This window comes from Oryzias melastigma, linkage group LG5 (assembly GCF_002922805.2).
Source record: "Oryzias melastigma strain HK-1 linkage group LG5, ASM292280v2, whole genome shotgun sequence".
Lineage (NCBI taxonomy): Eukaryota > Metazoa > Chordata > Actinopteri > Beloniformes > Adrianichthyidae > Oryzias > Oryzias melastigma.
The window spans coordinates 12,436,849-12,461,505 of NC_050516.1; the positions used below are offsets into that span (position 1 = coordinate 12,436,849).

General features: G+C 38.3%; 2 protein-coding genes across 3 annotated transcripts; both read left to right on the top strand.

Annotated features, from left to right (window-relative positions):
• The first annotated feature begins 4,163 nt into the window (after window positions 1–4,163).
• On the top strand, window positions 4,164–11,993 carry LOC112145670 (25-hydroxyvitamin D-1 alpha hydroxylase, mitochondrial). The gene is made up of 9 exons (XM_024271041.2): window positions 4,164–5,066; window positions 5,353–5,543; window positions 5,673–5,863; window positions 6,076–6,276; window positions 7,321–7,484; window positions 7,561–7,727; window positions 7,805–7,886; window positions 7,956–8,153; window positions 10,994–11,993. The coding sequence occupies exons 1-9, from the start codon at window positions 4,839–4,841 to the stop codon at window positions 11,105–11,107; spliced, it is 1,536 nt and encodes a 511-aa protein (XP_024126809.1). The 5' UTR covers window positions 4,164–4,838; the 3' UTR covers window positions 11,108–11,993.
• An 884-nt stretch (window positions 11,994–12,877) lies between these two features.
• mcrs1 (microspherule protein 1) lies at window positions 12,878–19,489 on the top strand. 2 transcript variants are annotated; one of them, XM_024271005.2, is made up of 14 exons: window positions 12,878–13,092; window positions 13,743–13,930; window positions 14,051–14,189; window positions 14,269–14,421; window positions 14,514–14,623; window positions 14,722–14,830; window positions 14,974–15,112; window positions 16,390–16,465; window positions 16,582–16,610; window positions 16,727–16,819; window positions 18,348–18,430; window positions 18,498–18,585; window positions 19,058–19,185; window positions 19,260–19,489. In XM_024271005.2, exons 2-14 carry the CDS (start codon window positions 13,779–13,781, stop codon window positions 19,344–19,346), a joined length of 1,386 nt encoding a protein of 461 aa, XP_024126773.1. In that variant the 5' UTR covers window positions 12,878–13,092; window positions 13,743–13,778; the 3' UTR covers window positions 19,347–19,489. The 2 variants fall into 2 exon arrangements, with proteins under 2 accessions (XP_024126773.1, XP_024126774.1); XM_024271006.2 differs by lacking the exons at window positions 12,878–13,092; window positions 13,743–13,930 and having other exon boundaries at window positions 14,051–14,185; window positions 14,264–14,421.
• The last annotated feature ends 5,168 nt before the right edge of the window (window positions 19,490–24,657 follow it).

Below are 24,657 nucleotides of genomic sequence, written 5' to 3' on the forward strand. Positions count from 1 at the left end.
GATGTAACTTAAAAGTCGGGGAAAAAAAATAATAATTATACCAACAAGTCAAAAACTCTGACAATAAAACTTGTCAACCAAACTAAACCATCAAAATAATTAAATAAAAAAACAACAACAAAGAAATAGGCAAACCCCAAAGCCATTTATCATAAGATAAAGAAAACTAGCTACCAAAAATGTCACAAAATCAAAATTAGTCCTTAGAATGTTGCACCTCTGTCTAGCGGCTTGTCAAAGGATGCAACATAAACACAACTGAAATAACTAAAAAAAATTCTAAAAAACAAACTCAGGTTCAAAATAAACTGGAATTTATTTACAAAAACTATTTTCCAAAAACTATTTTCTCAAAATGCAAAAAAAAAAAAAAATATGAGGACCAAAGTTTCTAACAAAAGCAAACAAAGCAAAGCTCTGCTGCTGCCAGCTAGGGGGGCTTCCAACAGATGATGTGGCAGTAGCTAAAGCTGAGCTGGAGGTCCTCGTCCGGTTAGGTGCCCCAGACAATTTGGGCAGAAATCTGCAAACAAAGATAGGAGGAGAAACACAAGGAAAGACAGAAACGAATCCAACTCTATCTGAAAACTATTTTTATTTGAGCCTAATTTGTATCATTCCTTGTTTTTCAAAACAAAATGAAATTTTGAAATAAATGATAAGAGTTCTGTGGTTAACTTACATTAGCTTGTTGTTTTCAATATTCTAAATGAGCATCTAGTTTGTAAAGATAAAGTAAAAGGGCATCCCAGATATAGATGTAGCTGGGGTGTCAACGTAAAAATAGCAGAGAAAACCTTCACAGTGACATAAAGATAAGTAAAAAAAATAAAAACAAGACAATATTTTTTGCTGAGATTTAGACAAATAATTTGCACTATTATTAATGAAATATTTTATTTTAGTTGCTATGGGGTAGACTAAATATTTTCAAAAGCAGCAGGGGTCTCATACATACAAAGGTTCATAAATGGTCATTGATACATACTGTACATCTATACACATAGACTTGTCTATATACACAGACTGCAGACATGAACTTTAACACAGTCTGAGTCTATGGCAGCCTCTCTTTTAGGCACAGGGCCAATGTAATGAAGGAGAACGACTCTGAGGCCACCCCCACCCCTTCGTTATCATACAGGTAAAAACCCATTGAAGGGTCCAGATTCACCAGCCCCCTCTCATAAATACTCAACTCTACTGGATTTACAGCTCAGTATTTACACACAAGTGGGTTAGTACCAACAGATTTTCTGACTCAGCAGCCGATCATGAGCTGCTGCTGCTGTACTGGATCACAAAAACGTGTCAAAAATAACTGGATTTAATCTGTCTGCAGAGTGTTGTGTAAGACCAGAACACCTCCAGACATCTGTGACCTTCTTTTAAAACTTGTTTATGTGCTCCAGAACATCTCAGAGGTCGGCGTTTATCAGGTTTTCTTAGAGATAGAGATTGAGGGAAGTCTAGGGCAGCTGCTCTACTGACGTTTTCTGACACTTGATTTGTACTTTTTGCATTTTTATCCTCCAGACTTTCTAGTGTTTTTTGAGCCTCTAAAGCAGAAAGTGGGTTTGAATTTTGCAGATACAGAAAAGACATAAGTCAGAGTCATCGGGTGCTCTTGGATGTCATTGTTGAGTTCTTTGCCACTGAGCTCATTGATATCTTTTGTTTTTGTAATTTCCACTTTGGAGCCTAAAATAACATTATGTGGTAACTGAGAGTAATTGATCTGTTTTGATCTGTGGTGTGACCAAAACAATCTGTGAAAAATCATTCATTAAATTTCCTTATGTGATTGATGTTTCAAAAGTAATGCTCAGATTTTTTTTTTAAATCATCTTTTCTAAGATATAGCTTTTGTCATGTGCAAGAATTGGAAAATTTAAGGTTAACGAAGGTTGTATTCATACTGGACACAAGGAGTTCATGGCACCTATAATCCAGAAGAAATTTTCAGTCTGAACCCCAGGAACCGCTCTCTGACCCATCTTTGGAGGTGGTATTGGTTCGTTTTCTAGTTTCCTCAGTCTGAATAAGCTCCATGTTCAGAGTGGAACAACTGAACCAAAATGGCCACTGTTACGTGACACACATTGATTCTCACACTGTTTTCCAATCTATGTGTTTACCTTCTAAGCCTCATCTTCTCAGTAACCACCTCACAGCATGCCTTCGCCGTTCCAAAGTAAAAAGTGTCGTATCTGATGTTGATGCAGACATTCAAAATCGTTAAGCGAAATATAAAGTTTGAATAAGTGAATTATCCTGACAAGGACTGTAAAACATGGGACTTCCATTGTTCTTTCTCTTGTTGCTTTGACCTCATAATTCCTGGCCAATGACGGAAAAGATCTTTAGTCTTTAGTAGGTTTTGTTGGCAGGTTTTAGTTCAAAACAGAAAAATCAGCATGAAACCAGTTTGAAAACAGACCAAACACAAAGTTTAGGACTCAATCTCGACCAATCAAGCGGACTCAGTCCGGACCAATATACTTTTCCTGTCTTAATACACAATTATACTTCATAGTCTCGTTTCCACCGAGTGGTCCAGTAGAGTACTGTATGGTAAGGGGTGGTACAGTACGGTCCAGTTAATTCTGGCGAGCGTTTCTACTCAGTTAAGCCTTGCTTCCACTGAATGGCTTGTTTTCACGGCACATCTGTGGTGTAGACAGCTAGTGTCACCCTGTTTCACACTGTCGCCACGGGTGGCAACGAACGTTTGTAGTTCCACCGCAGACTAAGCCTTGCTACTGTTTGCAAACATTTTCAACATAGAGGCCTTACCTGGGACCACAAAAACCTGAATGCTTACAAGCATTGGAAATGTTAGCCTATACTGACGCTTGCTAATGTCGTCATCATCTTTTGCCAATCCACGGGTGGCTACAACAGCCCCACCCCAATCGTTCTGTCCCACTTTTCAATGGACCTACAACCGATGGTTCCTCCAACAGGTATGGATCAGTACAGTTTAATGGGTCAATTTTACCTTGGAAACACTCAAAATACCGGACCGGATCATGTTGGACTAAACCTCTCAGTGGAAACGAGGCTCATATTGCCTCAGTCTTTATTTTTACAAACTGATGACTAATCATAGATCTCAAAAATTAACAGAAATGTACTCTTAAAAAACTGAATGTGATGCATGAACAGTTTCTTTGTATTTAAAAAAAATCCACTTTTTTATGACCTTGTCTGCAAATCCCAAAGCAGTCGATCAGGGACACTCTTGTAAATCACAGACAAAACTGCAGGGAGGAAAGAAAAGAAAAGGCAACACACAGGTCACAGTCACTGCTAACAACCTCATGTAAAATGTACATTAGGGGCTCCTTCACAGTATCAAACAGGATTCCTTTTTTTACTATTTCCACCAGCTGCAAGCTTTTACGTACATTCCTCTGTGATTGTAGCATTCGGCTGGCATCATTGCCTTCATAATGTATGAGTTAACATGCTTAAAGCATCATTATTTAATCATATATGTTAAATGATGCAGTTGCAGTTTCAGTCATAAGCCTTTTTGGCACTTACCATCAAGCTTGTGAATGCAGAATGGAGGCTCAATGCATACTTGTGTGCAAATGTGAGCATTTTATGATACATTAAGTAGGTGCAGAATAATTGTGGCTGGTTTCCTATACAGCACTCTTTTATATTGCACCAAGTACCCACTTCTTAATTGAAAAAAATAAAATAACGGGTGGTGATCCTCACATTTTTGTTGCATTCAGTAAGATTTAAGCCATATTTCTAAATTTTACTGTCTCGTCGTAAATGATTTTAAAGAAAATCATAGCTAGATATAAATGCATTTAGGAGTCACCATCTCAGTGCAAAAACAGAAAATATTACTATTTAATAAAATAAAATATAAACATGGGTGAAAATGTGTGCAAAAATAAATATTTCTGTAATAATGTGCAAAAAGATATGTGCAAATGTAATCATGTTTGCTATGTGCACGGACAATTTTACAACAAAAAGATGGGAAAAGTGTAAACCTTAGAAAAAAAGGATAAATAATTACATAAGCAGATATGCATACGCACATATAATCGTTTGCATTGGCACATCATCTTTCAGATTTCAAAATGACAGCTCTGTGATTCTCTGAAACGGGTGATTTGAGATTTCTGGTTAAAGCAAATGAAATGTGGGGTCAAATGTCAGAGCAGATTCCGAGTATAGCCCTGGGGATGTTACTTCACACTCCACACACATTGTGTTTGGACAAATTCCAGTTCAAATCAGGTCAGGATTTTGTCTCTTAGCTGGAAAATCACCCAGTAAAGAGACCAAAATGCATCAAAAACTATGAAAAATGCAGATTTACTCAAACAATTTGAGTTTTGGATGAATACAAATTATTTCTTTTGTGTGTTTTTTTTTTTTTTTTTTTGCTTGGAACACCTTTCAGATCAATTGTACCAAATATAACAATGACTTTGGAGAGAGTTCAACTTAAAAGTGTCGATGTATTGAATTATTGGAGAACAAAATGCTTCGCAGGAGCCGAGATAAGCTGCGCAAACTTCAGGAGACACATATTATTTATGCAGGACTTCCACGTGTGCTGCGCCTGGGATGGTCGGCGTTGAGCGCTGTGATTGGACGCACCTTCTTCTCGGATCACGCTGTCGTTGTTCCATCCAGTCGGGGCGGGACCTGAGCAGATTTTACACCCATGATTGGCTCAGGTTAAGAAAATTCACAGCTTTTTGTCTGCAGACCGGAGCGGCAGGTCTCGCGTTATAAATACAGCCGGGAAAGCAAAATGAGCATCGACGTCCGAGGGAGTCTGGTCAGCCCGCCGCCGGTTCATGGTCTGTGTGAGAAGGATGCTGCAGCAACATCTTCGAGTGGCCGGCCGCAGCGCCTTCCCGCTGGTCAAGTGGATGGAGAGGTGGGCGGAGGGCGCAGCGGCCAGCCCGGCGCGCGCCAAGGCGCAGGCGGTGGCGACCCTGGACGACATGCCCGGACCGTCCCTTGCCAGTTTTGCCTGGGACTTATTTGCAAAAGGGGGTCTGTCGCGCCTGCACGAGTTACAGGTAAATGAGTGGGACTTTAAACCCCATAAATCATACGCGTAAATGTGGATTTATGCTCAGTATGTGCCAAAATGAGATCCATATTTTCATTGAGTAAAATGCATTGCTGGATAAGCATGTTAGTAGGAGTGTTTTTCAGAGGCCGTGCATCTGCAATGCAAATGATGTCACTCAATGCCCCCTTCTCTCTTTTTCATCCCCCCAACAAAGCCTCAGTGCACCCAAGAAGAGGGCGTAGGACAAGTAATCTGCAGGGTTTTTGAAAATCTTTGTCTCATTTCCCCAGTTGGAGGGACTGCACAAGTATGGCCCCATGTGGAAGGCGAGCTTTGGCCCCATCCTGACTGTTCATGTGGCTGATCCTGCCCTCATAGAGCAGGTCCTGAGGCAGGAGGGCCTGCACCCCATGCGCTCCAACCTCTCCTCCTGGAAGGACTACAGGAAGCTCAGAGGACATCACTGTGGACTCTTGACATCGTGAGTATTTCTGATGCCAGATGGACACGTCTCAAACTCTGTCAGATGTGAACTCTCTTAAAAGCTCTCAGTAGTAGACTGTATCCACATCTGCATGTCATTGAAAATGCTTTCTGCGGGTGTTTCCAGTGAGGGGGAGGAGTGGCAAGCAGTGAGAAGTCTGCTGGGGAAACACATGCTGCGTCCAAAGGCGGTGGAAGCTTACGATAAAACCCTCAACTGCGTGGTTGCTGATCTCATTTCCAAGCTTCGCCTCTGCAGAAGTCCTCAAGGACTCGTCACCGACATTGCAAGCGAGTTCTATCGCTTTGGACTTGAAGGTAAGATCTGAGCTTTCCATGGTGGAGCTGGACTGGAACAAACTCTGTCATTAGGCAGGAACTATGTACAAGAAGACACAGATGATAAATGGGTTCCAGAATTAGTGCAAATACATTATCTGGAGCTGTGTTCTTTACCAGTTTTGTTTTATTCATCTATTTTCCTACAGTATAGACTCTTTCTCATCCCGTTTTCTATTTTTTTGTTGCAGGTATTTCCTCAGTCCTGTTTGAATCTCGGATTGGTTGCCTGGATCTGGTCGTTCCTGAAGAGACGGAGCGTTTTATCCGGGCCATTAACACCATGTTTGTGATGACGCTCCTCACCATGGCCATGCCAAGCTGGCTCCACCAGCTGTGCCCCAAACCCTGGAGAGTGTTTTGCCAGTCCTGGGATTACATGTTTGAATTTGGTAAGATTTTCTTAATGGTTTAACCCTATTCATTAGAATACTAAAGAAAGCTGGAACAGGAAGTTGTGTAATGCAAACTTGAAACATGATATTCATTACTATTATTTCTTTAAAATAAGTGGATTTTGTCATTGGGTTCTGTGGGATTTTCCCACTCAATCCAAAGGGACAAATGCAGATCTTAAGATAGCGAGATGTCAAGCCTATAAAAGGCCTTCTTCTTCTTCTCTGAATCTACTGTTTACTAGCACATGTCCGCCACCTACAGTTGGCTCAGTGTGAAATGTCAAAGTGGAGCAAATCTCAAGAGGACCTGGCTGCAGACAACAACTTGGCCCCAAGGTGGCACCAGAGCATCATTAGCTGGAAGTTCTCGGACAAAGTTCACGCCTCTAAAAGAAACACCTGAACTGGGTTAAGGTTACAGTTCGGAATCCTCTAGGAAAGATATGCAAATTGGCTTCCGGCTACAGTTGCGACATTTCCACTTACGATGGATTTGATGTTGTGTTTGGGTGCCATCTTGCTTGCAACCAGTTCCCTCTCAAGAATCTTGCTCCAGTCTTTTTCTTTAACCGCTCTACTCCGGTATATGAAAGACTTGGTGTCATGTAATTTTCCTATTATTAATTTCTGCTTCATGATCAGTTTTCAAACGGTTGGCACTTCTGTTAATTAAAAGGGACACCATCCATACATCGCTACCAAATCCCAGGTCCTGATTGGTCAAAGATGAACTGGTTTAACTTTAAAATGAGCCGGAAATCAGTTATAAAAACTTCTGTTTTGAGCGCAGAGGCTCAAAACTTTGACTTTTAATCAAAAGTGGTCACTTGAACTCGTGCTGCTGAGGGTGGAGTGAAGGTTTTTGCAATAATCTCCTTAAATTAAGATTAAAGTGTTTCATTTTATGCAAATCCACATCAGCTGCCATGAACAGGAAGTCCTCAACTTTAAAACTGATGTGGTTTTAGATCATAATTTGTCCTAATTTAGAAAAAAAAAAAAAACAGAAATCATGGTGGTATCTCTGTTCTCCTGCAGCTAAAGATCACATTGACCGCCGCATGGCTGCTGAAGCAAAAAAAGTGAGCAGAGGGGAGAAGGTTAAGGGTCGCTATCTTACCTACTTCTTGTCCCAGACTGGACTCCCCTTGAAGACCGTCTACAGCAACGTCACCGAGCTCCTGCTTGCAGGAGTGGACACGGTAGGAACAAGTCTCCGATATCTCATTACTCAAAAGTCCAGAGCCCAGCTTGACGCTGCCGTTTCATTGTATCAAGATCTCCAGCACTTTGTCCTGGTCGCTGTATGAGCTGTCCCGCCACCCAGAGGTGCAGGCCTCACTCCGACAGGAGGTGCTGACTGTGCTGGAGGGTCGGAGGACACCCGGGGCTGCAGACGTGGCTCGCATGCCTCTGCTTAAAGCTACAGTAAAAGAGGTGCTCAGGTATGATCCAACTGTTTCTGTGGACAGATTTAATAGTGTTATTCTTTTAGCTAACGTGACTCAACTTTATTTATCAGGTTGTATCCAGTTATTCCTGCCAATGCAAGGGTCATTACGGAAAGAGACATCCAGGTTGGAGGATACCTTATTCCTAAAAACGTGAGTCTTTTACCTTCAAGCACCAATTTAAGCGCTTTTGCATTCTGACCATTAGCGCTTCCCTTCCAGACTCTCATTACGTTGTGCCACTTTGCGACGTCCCGAGACCCGGCGGTTTTTCAAAACCCACACGAGTTCCAACCCCGCCGCTGGTTCAGGAAGGAGCAGGCTCACCACCCGTACGCCTCGGTTCCCTTCGGTGTAGGAAAGCGCAGCTGCATAGGCCGGCGCATCGCTGAGCTGGAGCTCTACCTCGCTCTTTCCCGGGTGAGTAGCATCGACTCTGGGGATAGTATGTCAGCAAACATGCTTCATTGCTCTTTGTCGACACAGCTTCTATGCAGGTTTGTTTAATGGATAATCTTTAGAGATAACATCCTGAATGTCAGTGTGCATTTGGACTTCTTTTTATCCAGATAAATCAATTGAGATGTTACCTCAGAAGAACAATATGAAAGAATAAATGTGAAGCAAGAGCTCATAAACCAAATTTAGCATCAATAACGTCACAATTGCTCCAATAAAACCAGCCTGATTTCACTGTGGAGACATTCGAATGTTTTTCAGTGTTGTACGACTATATTTTGGTTCACATTTGTCTCCAGAAAGTTCACGGTTATCCCATGCTCTACAGATTAGGCGCCTTCAGTCTAGTTTGGCAGACGTGGCCTGATTGGACAAGGAAAAAAAACTTCACACGCTGCTTTGGTTTGCTTTCACACTGCACTGTTGAGAGCAGCCTAAATGGATTAGTCAGGGTCTCAGATTTACTTGTTTGTGGGTGGTTTGTCCAAAACAAGCATGGACTAGGAAGAAGGAAAAAAAAGTATGAGGAAGATGGAAACCTACTTTCCACATGGTGCCAGGATTCAGTCCTCTGATCAGCACCTTCCCATGACTGATTGTTTCTCCAATCTTAGGCTTTTTTACCCCTTTTTACTTGAGATTCATGGCACCTACATCACTTCCTCTATTTTCTTTTCTCCTTGCTTCGGTTGTGGAATAGTCCTAATGAACTTCCAGGTTGAAGCTCCATTAAAAAGGAAAATGGTGGCGTCTTCTGACAACTTTTAGGCTTCTTTCCTAATTTTATTTTAGTACATTTTAGACAGCTAGGGTTCAGGGAACTTGTGCCATGGTCTTTGTGGTCATAGCTAAAAAAAGTTTTAAATTGGCTCCATAGAATCAAATGACTATATTTAAATTTCTATTTTTTTTTAAGTTCTAGCCCTGGTTTTTAGGCAACACTGTTCGGTAATTTTTACAGTTTTGTTCCGTACCATATTTTTTGGTCGTAGCGACCAAAAAAAGCAGTAAAAATCATACATAAGTTGCACTTTTGGGAGTGATTTATTTAACAAAATACAGGAACAAAAGCTAACTATCCATCCATCCATCCATCTTCTTGACCGCTTCTTCCCTTTCGGGGTCGCGGGGGTGCCGGAGCCTATCCCGGCTACTGAAGGGCGAAGGCGGGGTACACCCTGGACAGGTCGCCAGTCTGTCGCAGGGCCAAAAGCTAACTAAATATCAATAATAGACTGAATATATGTATACTGATGCTTATTCAGCTACATGAAACATGGGATTAATCTAGTCTATTAGTGCAGTACGTGAACAATTATTTAGATAACTGTAAAAAACATGTCAACTTAACTCTTTATATCACTTGAAATCACTAAATCCACTGAATTCTTCATCCTCTGTCACTTTTGAACAAGCGAGGCCGGCATGAGACTAAAGCAGTGCTTCTTCTTCTGCAATGCTTTCAGTAGCCAGTATACGTACCTACAGTGCCCTCTAGTGGTTGTTACTATATCATTTTTTTTTAAGTAGCATCCCTGGCCAAACTATGCAAAAAAATAAAAATGAAAACACTATCTATACTTCGAAAAATTAGGTACTAAACCTGATTCAGAATTGAGTCAAGTGTGTAGGACAAAGGGGTGTCCAAACTTTTTGCAAAAAGGACCAGATTTGGTGAGGTTAAAAACAGGTGAGGGCTTTAACCCTTGACACAGCAAACAAACAAAAAAAATAAGAAGCACTCCTCATATTTGAAGATCAGAAATAAAGAAACATTTTTTTGTCAAACTTAAATCTGGGTTCAAATGAGTATTCCATATACTTAAACTTCTAAATGTTATTTATGCAAACAAGAAAATAACAAATTATTATATTCAAAAATAGAAACGACTGGTTTTCATCACAGATATAAATAAATCCATTCCCCTCGTTTGACCCTGAAGATTAAGAAGCCAAAGGTTGTTGCCACTTGTTTAAAGCAGTTTTATTGCATAAATTAGCCAATCTAAATCAAGAAATGATCGTTCTTAGTAAGTTCTAGGGCCTACATATTACAATTTTATGACAGAAGCCAGTGGGCTGGTAGAATTTAGAATGAGGGACATGTAAAGTAGAGCAAAGGTGTACTTGAGATCCAGGATTGGGAGGCAGTTTTCTTCTGTAAATGAATTGCACGGAAGATCAATTGCGAGCACAAGGTGGACCAAAGTTGGATCCTCTCACATTTCGGGCTAAACTTTTATATATCCACTGCTCCCAGTGGGTCTACTTCCAATCATTTTCATTAATGGAGAATATTGAACTCAATTTTGTAAAACAAGAGGCTTCAAGCGTTGCTTCAATGGGATTACAATTTATCTCTTTAATCCTTAATCCATAAATAAATCCCCATTGCAGAGAGTTAAGGTGACTACATTTGACACAACTTGTCTTTAAACCACTTTTAGGAAGTTGGAAAATTTGTTTTTTTGCACCTTTTCATTTGTGCTGATATGGATATAAACTCTGTGCAGTTAGTTGCTCGTTTTCACAGATTATTTCACTTACTCCTTCAGTAACTGACAAAATATTTGGACCGTTGCTGTGTTTGTTTCGAGTTTGCCTCAAATCTTCTAGCTTTTTCCTGGAACAATGTAGGAGCGTAAAACAAGGGGCTTTAAATATTTATGCAAATCCATTTCCTGATGAATTAATTGGATTATGTATTATAGGGATTTCCCAGCCACTAGTTAGCATTTGTTGTTGTTTTTATTTAGTCTCCAGGGCTTCGTTCCTAATCGCTCCGTTTTCTGTCTCTTTAGATTCTAATGGAGTTTGATGTGAAGCCAGACCCGGAGGGAGTGTCTGTGAAGCCGATGACACGGACCCTTCTAGTTCCTGAAAATGTCATCAACCTGCAGTTTATTGAACGGTGACCTATTCGCCCGAGCTGGTCATTTACAGATGCCAACGCGAGTCCCCCCCTGCAGGCCACGAGGAGAGCTGGGCAAGCAGAGTTACCACAGGTGCTGTGGCAGCAATAGCCTGCTGCACGTACCGGTTCATGTCAGAGCGGGCCTTAACCTTTGACACAGCAAAGAAAAGAAAAAAAGAAGCGCTCCTTTGCTGCTCTGCTGCAGCCCTTCGACGGTGACACAGAGAGCTGCACGCTACACGCAGGACGAGAGCTGATGGCTCATCAAAGAGCACTTCAACGCAAAAACTCTGATTGCAAGCTTAGTTTTCATTTTCTAAAAGCAAAATGACCAAATCCTTTGGAAGTAGAGAAAACTAAATCAAATAAGCAATATTTTTTTTTCATTTAAACTGACAGTATTAGAGAGGTTTTTGGAGATTTCTTGAAATTTGCTACAGCACAGTGGTGGTTAGCTGCTGTTAGGCCATAACATTTTTAGTAACCCCTTTATAGAAATAAGAAACTGTGATTAATATTATTTTTGCACTGTTAAATACTAATTATAGTTTCTTCTCTGTGCTGATAAATCAGAAACTCGCTCAAACAGCTGGTCTGTGTGTGTCCAATCGGTCAGGATAGAGCAAGTACTCTAAAAACAAGACCTCTATTTTTAACTCTGCTGTTGTTAGACTATATTATGTTCAATATTGTAAAGCAGGTATGCTTTTTTGGGTGCTTTTGAGTGACAGATTTGGTGAGGAGGTGTTTAAAAGTAGGGCAGCTGTTAACATTTCTGCAGGACGACATGGTGTCACTCAAAATTTTCAGAAAAAAATGCAGAATGGTGCTGATTCTTTTGCATTTTTACAGAAACTTGATATTGTTTTTGCAAAAAAAAAAAAAAACTGTAAATCCAGACTGTATTTATTCACGCTGAATGCTTTTTGACCCTGTAAACTCCAATAAAAAAGATTTCAAGTTATTTTTGGGGTCGTCGTTTGGTGCCTGTTTTCTTGTTTAGCATTTTTTGCTTTCTCCTTCAGTCACCACCCAGCAGGTAAAGCTGCTGCAACACCTCAACTAAAGCTAAGGCTTCTAAAACACCATCAGCTGCATCAGATTAGGTTCTAAACCGATCAAACGTGTTTCTGATTGCCCTTAGCTCAATACCAAAGGACAGCTGCTCCGCACACGAGACATCAATGTTTACAAGAAATACAATTAAAGATCCTGCAGAGCATGACCATGTCGTAAACCAGTGCAGCGGTTGTTCAGCTGTGTTGCTTGCTGAGACTCTGTCTGCAGACTTGAATGTGTGTGCATTAAATCAAATAAGTTTGGAACATGAAACTCAACTCATACTGTTTAAAAACAGTTTATGGAAAAATGTAAGGTTTGTTTTCCATGATATTGGTGCATAAAATAAAGAAAAAATTGAAAATTTCAGTTTCTTACAGAACATTTTTTTTAAGCATATTGATGCAAATAAGCATCAGCCACATTCGATCTAAAAATAAACATCATTTAGCACCATAAAAGCAAAAAAAAAAGTTTTTTTTTATCTATAATAAATTTTAATGTCAAGAGGTTAACAAAGTTCAGACTATTTTATTGCTACTTTATAACATACATCATACAGGAATGACAAGTTTGACACCTCATCAATCAACTCACCTTAACACTGTTCATCGCAACTGAATCTGAAAAATACTTTTTTTTTTCATATAATATGAATTTTCATTCATTCATTCATCCAACCTCTCCTGTTTAACTGATATGACTTCCATTCCAGTCCAGCAGAGGGCGCTAGAGGCTCAACCCTCAGTTTGACCTCAGAGTAGCAGGAAACAGCAGTAGAGCTAAGCTAATGCTAATAAGCTAAACATTAAATGCTCGTGTTAGATATGTTACTTAAACAAACACACCTGCCAAAATACGTATAATCAGGCTAAATTTTTTATCTAATTGCTGGTCATACGACGCAACGACTATAGCGGAGTAAAGGTAAGTCAAAAGTCACCGTTTTCCCAGCTTGCTAACCACCAAACATTAGCTGTTGTAAATTGCTACGTTAGTGAGCTAACAGCAGCTAGTCAACACCAATAAAATGCTACAACTTGTGTTTAGAAGCGTGATTGCTGTGGAAATTGCAGCATAAACAACATGCGAATTGTTTTCGTTAAATAAAATGTGAAATGTTACATTTAAATTCATACTCATGCAGAGGGAGTTATCGGCTAAAATGGTATGCTAACAAAGAAGTAGCATAACCAGAAAATTAGATTCGAAGCCAAAAAAAAATCCACTTTGTGTTTTTATGAAGGACTGCTTGTATGTAAATAAATTATGTAGCAGTATAACTCTCATAGATATAAATGTAATGGTAAACACGGGTTTATATTTATCCATTAAGATAAATGTTTCCTATAGGTCGTGAACTGAACTAATAGAAACATGGGAAAACAGAGGTTTTAAAACGTTATATATTTATTAGTGATTTTGTGTAATTCTTGCTTTCAAAAGCATGCCAATTAAGCAGGACAGTTAAAGGTTGGGGTACACTCATAAGTCGAAATAACATGGCTACATCTATTTTAGAGGCTAACACGTCAAACCAATTACCCCTAATGTCCTTATTTATGTTTTTGTTACAGCTGATTCCAAACCTGCTTCTTTACGCTGATGAAGAGATGCAGTCTGGTGACTCTACTGGTGCATCTGTGGGAGTATCTGGAGTTCAGAGTCGGTCAGAAGATGAAGAGTCACTTGGGGTAAAAGATGTGAAGAGACCGTCAGCACAATCTTTTGGTAGCGGAGTCCCCAAACGGAGAAGCTCGTCCAGGTTTGGTTTAAATGTTTTAGTATGTTCTGCTGATCTATCTGTGAAACAGGTAGAAAGAAATAAATAAATGTTCATGTTAAGAAAAATAACGGGTTACTTTTACCGTCTCTGCCTTACAAGGTCGATAAAGAGAAAGAAGTTTGATGATGAGCTTGTGGAGAGCAGCCTCGTGAAGTCGTCCAGTAGAGTCAAAGGTCCTCCTCTCATAGAACCTGTTCGGTGTTTGGGAAGTGAGCTTTCATCTAGTGAGAAAAAAAAGGTATGCACTACCACTAATGCCCCACTAGTTATTGAAACAAATAAAATAATCTGATTTATTATTATTATTATTTCAAAAGGTGACAAAATCTGGAACTCCTCTTACAATGGTACTAAACCCTCCACCCATGGCCAAAAGAGTAAAGAAAAGCAAGCAGCCTTTACATATTACCAAAGATCTGGGACGATGGAAACCCACAGATGACCTACTTCTAATTAATGCTGTATTACAGGTGAGCATTTTTTATTTTGTGAGTTTGCACACCATTGATGCATTACTGTTGTTCAAACTTTCAATTAATTTTTTTATTCTGCTTATCTTCAGACTACAGACTTAACCTCTGTTCATCTGGGGGTCAAGTTCAGTTGTCGCTTCACGTTGCTTGAAATTAAAGAGAGGTGGTACGCTTTGCTGTACGATCCTGTCATCTCAAAGTAAGAGAATGCCCACAGGAATCATTTTTTGCTATCCTTTTTTCACATTTTTCTTGTTTTTGAGGACGTTGCTCATTCTGTTTTGTCTGTCCGCACAGGCTAGCGTGGCAGGCCATGCGACAGCTTCATCCGGAGGCAATCGCCGCAATCCAAAGCAAAGCTCTCTTCAGTCAGGCTGAGCAGGCATTGCTGGCTAAGATTGGATCAGTGGGTGTTATTTATTCATTTTTGGATTAGATCAAATTTTCAGATCAAAAATTACATAAATTGTAGCGTACAGATTAATTTTGTCGTTTGATTATTATTATTTATGCAGATAATGCATATATTTTTAAATTGTCTCATAACAGACCAGTCAACCCAAACTGGAAGTGTTTCAGGAGCTTCTAAATAAACACCCTGCAGTCTTTCACCCTTACCGCACACCCAAGAGCCTGCTGGTTCACTGGCAGCTCCTGAAGCAGTACTACCTACTGGATGACCAAAGTGGTGAGTTGAGCACCATTGAGTTACCTACACTTAGTCTTTGTATTGCTTAGTTATGTAATAATAGCTTTTACTATTTTTATATAAAAAAAATAATCAATATTGAGGCATCCCTAGTGTTTATGCAAATTTGTTAGATTGTTTTTCTAAGTCACTATATTTAGAAAAAATAAATGTAATCAACACTAATGTTGTAGCTTAAAAAAGAAGAGGAATTAGGTTTAAAACTCAATTTTGCTGTTCTTGATAGAGCCACCTGTATTGTTCGTGCATTTGTAGGTTCCTGTATTCCAGCTTCCTCATGTATTTGTATGGAAGTTTAAACGATTGGGCCTTAGTCACATGCAACTGTACGTGACCCGTATGGATGCTGTTTGTTTGTGGGTCGTTCAGCCCCATGGAGGGACGTAGAAAGGAGCGGCTGCATCTTAAGGGGAGCGCAGGTGTGTCTGGCAGTTCTCGTACGACCACCTTAAGAGACATCCTAAAAATATAACTTATTTTTGTTGTGCATGTAGTGAGTGAATCATAAAGATTTTTTTCGGATAATTCAAGTTATCTGTGAGGTACGGGTGATGCCGGGTTATGGTGTCCTTACACCACACTCTAGTCCAGGGGTCTACGATCTTTAACACTTAAAGAGCCGTTTTGAGCCGTCTCACTGATCACAACCCAGTAGGAGCCACACATCTGCCTGCAAGGCGCTCCTTGCGCAGCGCGCCAGACTTGAAGAGATAGAAAAAATTGTACTATGTGCCCATGTCTCACTTACTTTACCCTTACTATGTGTTGTATAAGTGGTAGCTATGACCTGTGGTTAAAAATTGCACATGAACATTTTTGCTCTTAATATCAAGGTCATAGACTTTGATATTTTGTTTTGCCTACCGGGGTCCCCAATTTTTTTTTTTCTGCAGGCAGTCCATATCTACCCATAGGGCAGTTTTACATGTGAGCTTTTCATAATTCTTCAATCTGACCAAATAGCTGAGATGTTACTCAATACTTTTGTTTGTTTTTTAATGGACAGCTTCATAGCTTATACTGAACATGTGTAATGGAGAGTAAAAAATCACATATGTTAATAAACATACTCTTACTACGGACAAGCAACAAAAACAGCATTTATTTATACTTTCTTTGTATGGTTTTATTTGCACAACCTCAGTATGATGCGACCACCGTGTCACAACAACCTGAACAGTTATTAAAGATCTTTAATTAAACGAGAACATGAAATGCTTTGTAGTGATCCCAGTGTGAACTTTTGTGTGTTGCAGTACAGCCCCTCCCTAAAGGCGATCAGGTCCTCAACTTTTCTGATGCTGAACAGATGGTCGATGATGTCAAGTTAAAGTATGTCCAGCTTTCACTGTGGGCAATCGATGCTTTTATTTTCCATTATGTAGATCTATGCTCCTGTTTGTAAAAGTTAAAGGAAGTTTTCCATTGTTGTTTTCTTCTGCTCACAGGGAAAGCAGAGATGAAGTCTTAGAACACGGTAAGAGGTTCTTTTTAAGACATTATTGATGATTAGTTATGCTATCTGAATCAGAAACAGTGTGATTGGTTGGTTTTTACATATCTGGATGGATTTTCTTTATCTTCTTGTTTTAGAACTGATGATTTCAGATCGTCACCAGAAAAAGGAAATCAGACAGTTGGAGCAGGAGCTTCCTCGATGGCAGGTCCTCGTGGACAGTATCACAGGTGAGAGAACAATTTCCCTTAAACCTCAAAGTTATAAAGCATGATGTTACAGATAACAAACCTATATAAAGTCAAATTTTTAGGATAATTTTGGTGCTTATTTTCAATTCATGACAACAGATTTATCTAAATCTGTCATTTAAATGTAGTTGAGCCTCAAATTTGCACAATTAGGAGTGAAATATTTTCAACAGATTGACCAATGACTTAACCCAACAGAACTTCAGAATTCACTTTGTTCTGCTCAGTTCCAGTTTTTGGAACAAAAAGTTTTCAAAGTAAAGGTATAGTTTAACACTTTTGAAATGTGTCACTATGTGCCCGTAGCCTTTATTTGACATTTCTGAAACTGTCATGAAATATGTTTATGCTTTAAATTACATTATTTTATTTCATAGGCAGAAGTAAATGATCCAACTTTCTCTTGATGACTAAATTATTAACCTTCACCCTTTGGAACAGATGCTGCCAAGCAGCTGTGAGATCAGCTACATCTAAAATAAACTTAAGCTTGCTTTAATATTCTGACTGACATTTTTACTGAATTAAAGAAATAATATGGCATTTATTTGTAGTTTAGGACAATCTTTTTTTTATATAAATAAGGCAAAAGATGAATATTGATTTGATGGCTGCTATGCAGAGCAGAGGACCTGCTGTGGGGAGTGAAACGGAGGTGTCTGCTATTAGAAATCCGTAGAGGAAACGAATCATTATTTATTTTTAGGATGGGGACCAACATGAATTTTCTAGAGCAAGGAGCACCAGCATCGTCTAAAAATTGCAGAAACTCTGCGGTTCACCACCTGCAGCCACTGCAGGAGGCGAACACTTCAGAGTAGACAGACCCCAGATTCCAGCCGAGTAGAACACCTGACATCCAGCTGGATCAAACCTCAAAAAAAAAAAAAAAACTTATTATTCTACATAACACTATAAGGACAATTTGAGGAAAAAAGTAGCAAAAAAAACAGAATTCCAGGAAAAATGTCAGATGGACAACAGTGCTCTTAGGAAAGAAATTCATTTTTTGGGGCTGCCTGGAAGCTGATTAGTTTATTGACAACATTTTTTCTTGTTGTTTTTTTTAATTACACCTAAAACTTTAATTCTATGTTGTAAAAACAGTTTGTTAAACATTTTTTGGAGTTTCCATAGCAAAATGTATCAATTTTTTTCCAGATGGAATTTTCTGTTTTTGCATGATTTTGTCTAGTGTGTGAATACAGCATAGAAAAATTGACAAAATAAAGATAGTGAGTCATAGGTGCAGTTGTTCTGATTTAAAATGATGCCAACTAAGAAAGCAAGTAGCCTTTTAAATTGAAAGTACAGAGGTAAATTCAGAAGTTGATAAATACAGAGTTTTAGGCCCCAGGTTCCAAAGGGTTGATGTGCTTTGCTGTTGTTTTTAAACATACGGTTAATTTAGATCTTGACAAAGATCCAAACCTTATTTATTTATTTGCATTGAAAAAGTTTCAAGTGTGTTCTCGTCTGTGAAAGCTGTTTGTTTCTGTTCCATCAGGGATGAGCATGCCAGACTTTGACAACCAGACTCTAGCAGCACTACGAGGCAGAATGGTGCGCTACCTGATGAGATCACGAGAGGTGAGAAGCAGCGAAGGACTCATCTTTAAAGACTGTTTCTCATGACGTTTCTACTGTGTTCAAACAGATTACACTGGGGAGAGCAACCAAGGACAAACAGGTGGATGTAGATCTGTCGCTGGAGGGACCTGCATGGAAAATATCAAGAAAACAAGGTGGATGAACACTCGGCTGACGCCACTGACTCGCAGTGGATTTTTGTACTAGGAATTAACCAGTCGTTAACATTTCTCTACAAAAATGATTGAATATTCTGTTTTTTCCCGCAAGACAATAAATGGCTTATATATCTATAACTATATCTTTTTCTAATGTAAATGTGGTCTTTTAATATGTCCTCTTATGAGACATATTTTCAGCACTTTGGCAGTAGTCTGTTAGACATTTGCCTATGAGTTGAGTAACCTAGTAAAAATTATTTTATGGTGTCCTCCATCATAAAAAAATGCTACAAGAACATGTTAAAAACACCAAAAACTTTATTGGAGTAGTTCTTAAACAACTTCACTCATTTCAACAATAAAGCAATCAATGTGATAAATTATAATCTTAATAACATTTACAATCTTCTGTGTTTTATTTTAACATTAACATTTCTTTAAATTCTGCAACTCATTGTGTTTCCAGGAATCATAAAGCTGAAGAATAACGGAGACTTCTTCATCGCCAACGAAGGCAGACGGCCCATCTACATCGACGGGAGACCGGTCCTGTCGGGCAACAAGTGGAAGCTAAATAACAACTCGGTGGTAGAGGTGTGTGAAATACGTTAACCCAACACTGCACAGTTCTGATGAGCTCAAAACTAATAATAAAAATGTCTCTTCAGATCGCGAGTCTCCGCTTTGTGTTCCTCATAAATCTGGAGCTCATATCCCTCATCAAAGCTGAAGCCGCCAAGATGACACAGCAGTGAAGGTCAGCCGACCTGTGGACGCCGTTTGGGGATGTGGCTGCACCTCTTCTCCTGACAGACAGCCCGACGGGGGGTCCAGTGTTAACCTCTTCTGCTCAGTGTGTGAATACTTCATGTTGTAACTAAACATTCTCACAGTAGAACCACGATTTGTGTTTTTTTTCTAATATTTCTAAACATTTTTATTTAATTTCTTTAGCAGGTCTTTAAAAATAATATTAAACTTGTTCAAAGAATGTTCTGACGTTTCCATTGTTCTTTATATTCTAGTTTGGAAAGACGTTTAATCACCAGGTTATCCTTCGACCAAAGCAGTCGACCTGTTTAAAGTCATGCAGAGTTTCTATACTTTACACACAAATGAGCTGTTTGAATTTCTGAATGTTTTTTGGAAACACGCTTCACTTCTTTTTGACACATAACTACAATAAAATCCTGAAAATTCAGGATTTATGTCACATAGAAATAAAAGAGTCTCCGAAGTCAGTAGAAAAAAAAAATACTTTTTACGAAAAACCTTATTCTGATCCAAGGATTTGACAAGTTTGTTTCTGAAATTAGTACAGTTGAGAATGAATCATTTAATGGAGTTTATTCCTGTGTTGGAACATTACTTTAAAAACACGGAGTTCCTCATAAAGGTCACTGTGGGTCAAACATACATAAAGAGGGCCATGAATTATTCTTATATGATGTTCCACAACAAAGTACTTTTACAGCATTGAAGTGTCTGGGGTATTTTATAATTTACTGTTTGTTTTTTTCACTTTAGAGACAATTAAGAGTTACATGTCACCAGTAGGTAGAGCTGACCAGACAAAGTTAAGATAGATTTTTTTTATTTAGTAAAAGAATAAAACATCTTTATAGTAGCCACATTCACATCAGTCATGAGCCAATTGTAGCAATAGATTGCACTAATTAATTTGCCAAAAATAGGGGAATAAGTTCTATAATGAAGGACAACCATTTTCTTTTAGGCCTCAAGAACACTTCAAATGTTAAGAAGCAGCATTGTACATCCAAATATCTGCTCCACTACTCCTAGCTCAGGGCTCTGCAACCTTTAGTGCAAAAAGACCCATTTGGATCATATTTTTTCTGACTAAAACCCAGCAAGAGCTGCTGTTCCCTGCTAGAAAAATACCTTTTATTTATGTTTTGGTGGTTGCTAAGCCATTAATTTATAAATTTTAAATACTGACAATAATTTAAATATAACAGTATTCACTTGTTTGTAGAAAAAATTTTACCTTTTACTTTTGACAGAATAACTTAGAAGTTAATTTCAAAATAAAATCCATCCTGTGTTTGAGTGTTGGATTTTTAATGTAAATGTTGTTTTGTGGTCATGTTTGCTCAGAAATGATAATAGAAATGCATTGTCCAAAATCAACTAAATAAAATAAAATCTTTCATGCTGCTGCAGATTTACTTGAAATACAAATGCAAGAAAGTCAAGTCAAAAATGACATTTTGTCATCATTTTTTTCTTCTTTTACTATGGAAAACAAACATGACAATATTAGGTGGAATCATATTTTTAAATAGTCTATGCATGCATGTGTAATTTACAAGATCATTCTTATATTAAACTAGCACAAAATGTTATTAACTAAAACTAATAAATCAAAATTACAAACCAACACAATAGGTGTGGGATTATACAAGTTTGCTTTTTTATATTCCTTTTCAAGAAATAAATCAAACTCTACTGACTGTAATTGACAATCATGTTTAATTAATATGGGGCCAATTGTATGCATTTAAAAAAAAATAACTATTCATGACTATGAGTCATTTTGTTGATTTTTCTTTCTTTTATGATCAGTGTGTAACTTTATTTCTGAAATAAGTTTGAGTTATCAGTGTGATTTACTTTCTTATTGTCTACAATTAATGCTTGAAATAAACGAATAAATCAAATTAAACTGGAGTGCCCTGAGAAAGAACATGCATAAGGAGAGCATGGAAACTCCACAAAGAATGGACCCAGCTGGGATCTGAACCAGAACCGTCCCATCCAGTCATCCAATGTAGTTTCTGCGTTTTAAATAAGCTCCTTTTCAAACTACCTTTTTTGGTTTGGTCCTGATTCATTATGATTTGAATAAATGCAAATATTATCTTAAGTTCCTTTGTGTATGTCGTACATCATCAGAAAAATGCAACAAGAACATGTTAAAAACACCAAAAACATCATTTTTTCTGAGTGGATCTTTAACGAAACAGTGGACAGTTGACTTATTTACTGGATAACTTGGATCAAAAAGATTTGTGGTTTTAGTATTTTACCAGGGCAGTTCTTAAAGCTGTCTTTCTTTTTAGCCATAATTCAAAGTATTATGCATTTCTCAATTGACATTTCAATTTGGAAATTCATCATGCAATTTTTAAAAATGCATTTTTCAATTGACAATTCAATGTAATTCAGGCTTTTAATATGAAAATACATTTTGCAATTTACAATATAATATTAAAATTTACATTTCTATATGTCAATTATGGCTATAACAAACTGCCATAGTTTTGCTGTCAGATTATCATTCGTTCAGCGTTCTAAGCTTTTTCAACTGTGTTTAAATACTAATTTAGCTTCAAGGGTTCAAAGTTTTAGAACTTCTTCCAGTTAATGTCTAATCACAGTCAGATGTCACGGTTCGTTTTTTGTTTGGTCTTGAACAGAAACATGATTTTTTTACTGAAAGAAAGTGTGGCTCTGTTACTAAATGATAAGCTGGTTAAAGATGGACTTTGTCCTGCTCGTGGACTGTGCTTTTTTCTCTTTTTTTCTTCTCTCTGTGTATTTGCTCTTCCCCAGCTTCACAGCCAAGTATCAGTTAAGTTGTGCCATATACTGTGTGGTTTTCACTAAAAAAATCCATGTCACAGACTGCATTCCTCCAGAGGACGAGTAGATTTTTGTGTTTGAAAACACTGGAGGTGGTTTATCCCCTTTTTAGTGTGAGTGAACCATCTATTGCAACTTCTCAAACAGGCTGTTTGATTTCTAAAATAAACTTTTGGGAAATTCATTACTTCACAATTTTAAGCTTGAAAAATACTAAAATACACCACTTTTTTAAACTTTTATTTAGTAAGCTTTCAAGGGGGATTAAGGTTTAAAAAAACAGACAGAAGACAGCTCGTCTGAAGCATTTGCAGAATCTAATCTGAACTCCTGTCTGCAAATAAACTGTAGGCAGATTTGCAGGAATAGTGTTAAAAATTCATCAATCATGAACTTAAGTTATTTCAAAACTCGGGATTTCAGAGCATTTTTAAAGTAAACACATGAGATAAACTTCTTATACCTTTTACAAAAATAGTGGCAAATTGCTTACTTTATGTATTTCAGTGAAATATCATTATTTATTTATTCACTTTATTTTTGCTTTGTGAATTTTAGCTTCCTTTAATGAATTTTAACTTGAATTTTATCAAATTCTGACTAGAAGAAGCCTGAATGACTTTGTGTTAAAAAAATAATAAAGAAACTCTGAGTGAATTCAGTCAAAATCTACCAAAAAAATGTTTTACTGAACAGCACAAACAGAAAACTTCTGATGTGAAGAGAAGAACTGACTCTAAGCAACCTGCTTCTCTCTTTTGACACGTTTATAGATGTCCATAATCTCTAACTCCTAGTTTCTATATCAGGACCACACAGAGGCTTTTGTCTGAGACTTGTTTCAACATACAACAGGATTTCGTGGCTTGTTTTTTAAAGGATTTTCTGTTGCTTTGACAAAGCATTCGAAAGGCGAGAAACACCAATGTTTAAAGCACACTTCTCCTGAAGACAGTTTCCTTCTGTTGAGTTTACATTTAGCATTTCATCCATCGAAATGGGGGGCGACGGGGGGTTGATCTATTTTTGATGCTTTTAAACCATCAGCACTGACTTCCTGTTTACGCAATCCAGATTGTCAGGTTTAAATTTAAGTTTGACATGTGTTCCATATTCCACCACTAGACGGTCAAGTGGTTATGGCTGCGGACTCACATTCAGAAGGTCATGGGTTCGAATCCCGCTTAAGAATAGTCCACATAAAATATTTGCTTTTACTTTTATATTTTATTTTTAAATTGAAACTGTTCAATGCAGTTAAAATTTTCTTTTTTAACACAGACAAATACAATAATTGACAAACTGGTGACATGGGGGGTGGGGGATTCCTTCTTGATGCATTTAATGACCTTCAAATTGTAAATTAGATCTAGGTTGTACGACAGCACACAGTTCTGCTCCCTCCCCCCATCCACATACCTAAGAGAAACAGGTTTTTTAGGACCAGGCAGTCCTGGCCTACAAGAAAGACTTTTCTCCAGTGTGTCTGTGTTTTGTGGCACCACTGGCTGTCTTCATCATTCTGGTTGCCTTTTTTGAATTGGGAAAATTGTCTTTTTACAGATAAAGGCTTCTCATCATTCTCTTCTTCAACAATTAATAGTTTATTAGTCTACTTATGTATAAGTATCATGTGGAGAGGATGTTCTGGCTGCAAATCCATGTACTGGCATATCCTCATCATAGGAGGAATCTGAGAAGATGAACTCTGATTCCACAACAAAAGAATCGTCTTCACTGCTCCCAGAGTCCACATCGAGGATTAATTGAAATAGAGCTAAGTGTTTCAGAGGAGTGTGAGTCTTGCTGCTACTGGGATGTTTGTCTTTTTGACTTGAAGATGTGTCTATGATTATAAGTCATAAACATGTACTATATGACCAAACGTATTGGCTCATCCATCCAAATGATCAGAATCAGGAGTCCTAATCACTAATTACTGTTTTTAGAAACATTAGTGAAAGCATGTTTTGCTCTCAGGATCTCAGTGAATTCCAGTGTTGAACTGTCATAGGATGCCACCTGAGCAACAAATCCAGTCTTGAAATGTCCTAAATATTCCACAGTCAACTGTCAGTTCTATCAGAACAAAATGGAAGAATTTGGAACAACTCAGCCAGGATGCTGAAAGTCTAAAGAGGTCATAGACTTTCTGCAGTCAGTTGCTGCAGAGCTGCAACCTTCATGTGACCTTCAGATCAGCATAAGTACAGTACACACAGAGAGCTTCATGGAACGAGTTTCCATGGCAGCAGCTGCAGCCACACATCAACAAGTACAATGTAAAGCGTGATGCAGTGGTGTAAAGCCGTCACTGGACTCTAGAGCAGTGGAGACGTCTTCTCTTGAGGGAGGAATCATACTTTTCTATCTGGAAATCTGATGGACCCGTGGCTTAGAGGTTGCAGGAGAACGGGACGTTTCAGACTGCATTGGTGGAGGAGGAATGATGGTGTGGGG

Coding starts and splice junctions, on each gene's coding strand:
- LOC112145670 (XM_024271041.2), top strand. CDS start 4,839: ATGGTCTGTGTGAGAAGGATGCTGCAGCAACATCTTCGAGTGGCCGGC. Junction 5,067..5,352: donor CGCGCCTGCACGAGTTACAG/GTAAATGAGTGG, acceptor TCATTTCCCCAG/TTGGAGGGACTGCACAAGTA. Junction 5,864..6,075: donor CTATCGCTTTGGACTTGAAG/GTAAGATCTGAG, acceptor TTTTTGTTGCAG/GTATTTCCTCAGTCCTGTTT.
- mcrs1 (XM_024271005.2), top strand. CDS start 13,779: ATGCAGTCTGGTGACTCTACTGGTGCATCTGTGGGAGTATCTGGAGTT. Junction 16,611..16,726: donor AGATGAAGTCTTAGAACACG/GTAAGAGGTTCT, acceptor TTCTTGTTTTAG/AACTGATGATTTCAGATCGT. Junction 19,186..19,259: donor ATAACAACTCGGTGGTAGAG/GTGTGTGAAATA, acceptor ATGTCTCTTCAG/ATCGCGAGTCTCCGCTTTGT.